Source organism: Calidris pugnax, unplaced genomic scaffold, assembly GCF_001431845.1.
Source record: "Calidris pugnax isolate Ruff unplaced genomic scaffold, ASM143184v1 scaffold782, whole genome shotgun sequence".
In the NCBI taxonomy this organism is placed as follows: Eukaryota; Metazoa; Chordata; class Aves; order Charadriiformes; family Scolopacidae; genus Calidris; species Calidris pugnax.
The window spans coordinates 8,867-10,562 of record NW_015091573.1 but is presented as its reverse complement, the minus strand read 5'-3'; the positions used below and the strand labels follow the sequence as shown (position 1 = coordinate 10,562).

The 1,696-nt window shown below is 67.9% G+C and overlaps 2 protein-coding genes across 2 annotated transcripts in view; one reads left to right on the top strand and one right to left on the bottom strand.

Moving 5' to 3' along the window:
* The window catches only part of MSS51 (MSS51 mitochondrial translational activator), a 3,639-nt gene extending 2,599 nt beyond the window's left edge, over positions 1-1,040 (top strand). Inside the window, exons 5-6 of the mRNA XM_014961775.1 lie at positions 385-478; positions 587-1,040. Coding sequence (XP_014817261.1) covers positions 385-478; positions 587-863 — 371 coding nt within the window. The 3' untranslated portion in view covers positions 864-1,040. The remainder of the gene's footprint in view (positions 1-384; positions 479-586) is intronic.
* The window catches only part of LOC106899850 (cytoplasmic phosphatidylinositol transfer protein 1-like), a 9,357-nt gene continuing 8,696 nt past the window's right edge, over positions 1,036-1,696 (bottom strand). Inside the window, exon 6 of the mRNA XM_014961776.1 lies at positions 1,036-1,695. Coding sequence (XP_014817262.1) covers positions 1,586-1,695 — 110 coding nt within the window. The 3' untranslated portion in view covers positions 1,036-1,585. The remainder of the gene's footprint in view (position 1,696) is intronic.

Sequence of the window (1,696 nt, the reverse complement as noted above, 5' to 3'; positions counted from 1 at the left end):
TGGGGGTGTCTATTTTTGTCAGTGAGGTTGACAGTTGGACAAGATGATCTTTAAGGTCCCTTCCAACCTAGAAGATTCTGTGATTCTATGGCCATGAATGAAGCTGCAACGGGCCACCCTGTGCTGCCCTGTCTCCCCCAGATGCTCAGTGGGGGGGTCCCTGCCTCTGGGTTCCAGGTCTGGGTGTGATGGTCCAGCCCAGGACCCAGAGCTGGGGGGTGTCCCCTGCTGTTTTTGTGGGGATGGGACCCCCCACACTGCCAATCCCTATTGCCAGCCTCGCGGGGGTCTCCGGCATGGCACGGGTGCTGTTATAGCCAGCTGTCCCCAGGGCTGGGGTGGGAGGGGGGGGGCAGCAGGACCCTCACCACCGTGTCCCCCCAGGTTTCCATGCCTGCCCGGACCTGCTGGCAGGCTGGCTGCCCACCCTGCTGCTGCTGCGGGACTACCGCCTGCCCGTCCTCTTCACCGTCTACAGGTGAGCACGGCCCCCGCTGCCCCCGTCCCTCCCTCCCTGACCCCCCCCTCCAACCCCTCCTTGGTGTGTTGGAGGTGCAATAACGGGGGTTGTCCTCCCCCCTGGCAGCGAGCAGGAGCTGAAGTCCTCCCTGCAGATCCTGGTGGAGCTCGAGACCCACATCGTGGGCTACGCCGCCAACCCCTTCGCTTCCCTCCGCCCCGAGCAGGTCTACTCCAGCCCCAACAAGGCCCCCGTTTACTGCAGCTCCTTCTACATCGCCCTGCTGGGGCCAGCGACGGCCATGGCCGTGCCGGGGGCCGAGGGGCTGGAGGAGGGGGAGCCCTGGGAGGAAGGGGAGCCCGGTGCCACCGGTGGGGCTGGGGACATCCCCCAGCTGGGCTGAGCTGAGCCCCTGCAAACAGCACCCTCCTGCCCAACCTGACCCCCCCCAGCCCCTCACTGCCCTTCCTGAGACCCTGTATCCTCACCCTGGGATTTAGGGATCCAGCCATCCCTCCCCGGGGACACGGCACAGGGATGGGACCCCCCCCCAAAACCGAATAAACAGCCACCCACCGTGTCTTGAGCTTTTATTTCCAAAAAGGCCTTTGTTTTCCCCAAGAAAAGGGAGGGCTGAGCCTGCCCCAGCCCCCCCACAAGGGATGGCAAAGGGGACCCCCCACCGCAGGACCTACCGTGCGGGGGGGTTGTGTGGCCCCCAGGGTCCTGCGGGGAGCCCGGGCACCCGGCTGTCCCTGTCACAGGCGCTGTGCCCCTGCGGGGTGGTGCTTTGGCATCACTTGCCAAGCCCCGCTGCTCCCCAGCCCCTGTGGCAACCAGGGTGGGTGGCACCGGTGCCTGTGGCATCGCCCAGTGCCACCCTGGTGTCCCCTCCACCCTGGTGTCCCCTCCACCCTGGTGTCCCCTCCAGCCTGGTGTCCCCTCCCTGCGCAGCAGTGGTGGCCACGTCCCTTGTGGGCACCCGCCGTGGCTTGGGGAGGCCGGTACCTGCCCGGGGCTCCCCGTGCCCCCACGGTGGGTCCCTCCCCAGGGTCGGTGCCCACCAGAGGGGCTGTGGGTGGCAGGGTCCTGCCGGGGAGGTGGCACGGTGTGGCACTGCCGGCGTCACTCGGTGCCGGCGCGTTCCCCCAGGGCGGGCAGCGTCAGGGTCTCCGGCGCCGACTTCTTGCGGGGGCGAGTCTTGGGGGGAGCGAGGAAATCGGGGGGCTCGTCGCC